General features: G+C 37.9%; 1 protein-coding gene across 1 annotated transcript in view; it reads left to right on the top strand.

Moving 5' to 3' along the window:
• Nucleotides 1–579: 579 nt before the first annotated feature.
• LOC116083754 (keratin-associated protein 21-1-like) overlaps nt 580–728 on the top strand; it is a 7,398-nt gene continuing 7,249 nt past the window's right edge. The window contains exon 1 of the mRNA XM_031360531.1: nt 580–713. Within this exon, the coding sequence (XP_031216391.1) occupies nt 580–713 (134 nt within the window). The remainder of the gene's footprint in view (nt 714–728) is intronic.

Below are 728 nucleotides of genomic sequence, written 5' to 3'. Positions count from 1 at the left end.
ACTGATGAATGAGGAATTTAATAGAAAGAGTTCATGCAGGCAATAATGGAGTTACCAAGTCATACTTCAGAAAGATCTGAGTTCTAGCTGTAGATGTAGTTTTAAAACTCAAGTCTTTGGGCTGATTTTAGTGATAAAAACAAGGTTGGTATAATGATTCTTCTGCTATGGCTATTAATGTTGATTAGTTCCAAGGACCTTGAAAAACATAACAAACACATTCTTACTGGACATGCATATTTGATGATGTGTTATGTTGTGTCATGATCATGAAATGAATTTATAAAGAGTAAGTTATAGTTTCTTAAGCTTCACCTTCAGAATATATATTATTGTTATTTGCTTTAATGCTTTTTAAAGTTCCTAGAGTAGTAGTAAGTAAGTAAGTTGCGAATTCCTAACTAAATTTTTGGAGAATGAATCCATTTTAGACACATGGTTATAAAATGAGAGAACAGAGACCATGTGAGGCATGAGACATCAATCTCTGTAGGGTATAAAAGTCCAGGGAGACTGGTTGACATTCACACTTCTGAGATATTCTTCTGCTTCTCAGTTGAAACCTCACCTCCTGCCACCATGTGCTGCAACTACTACGGAAACTCCTGTAGAGGCTGTGGATACGGCTCAAGATATGGCTATGGCTGTGGATATGGCTCAGGCTATGGCTGTGGATACGGCTCTGGCTATGGCTGTGGATATGGCTCTGGCTATGGCTGTGGATATGG

The sequence above is a fragment of the Mastomys coucha genome, unplaced genomic scaffold, assembly GCF_008632895.1.
Source record: "Mastomys coucha isolate ucsf_1 unplaced genomic scaffold, UCSF_Mcou_1 pScaffold12, whole genome shotgun sequence".
Classification (NCBI taxonomy): domain Eukaryota; kingdom Metazoa; phylum Chordata; class Mammalia; order Rodentia; family Muridae; genus Mastomys; species Mastomys coucha.
This window is presented reverse-complemented; position numbering and strand designations above follow the sequence as displayed.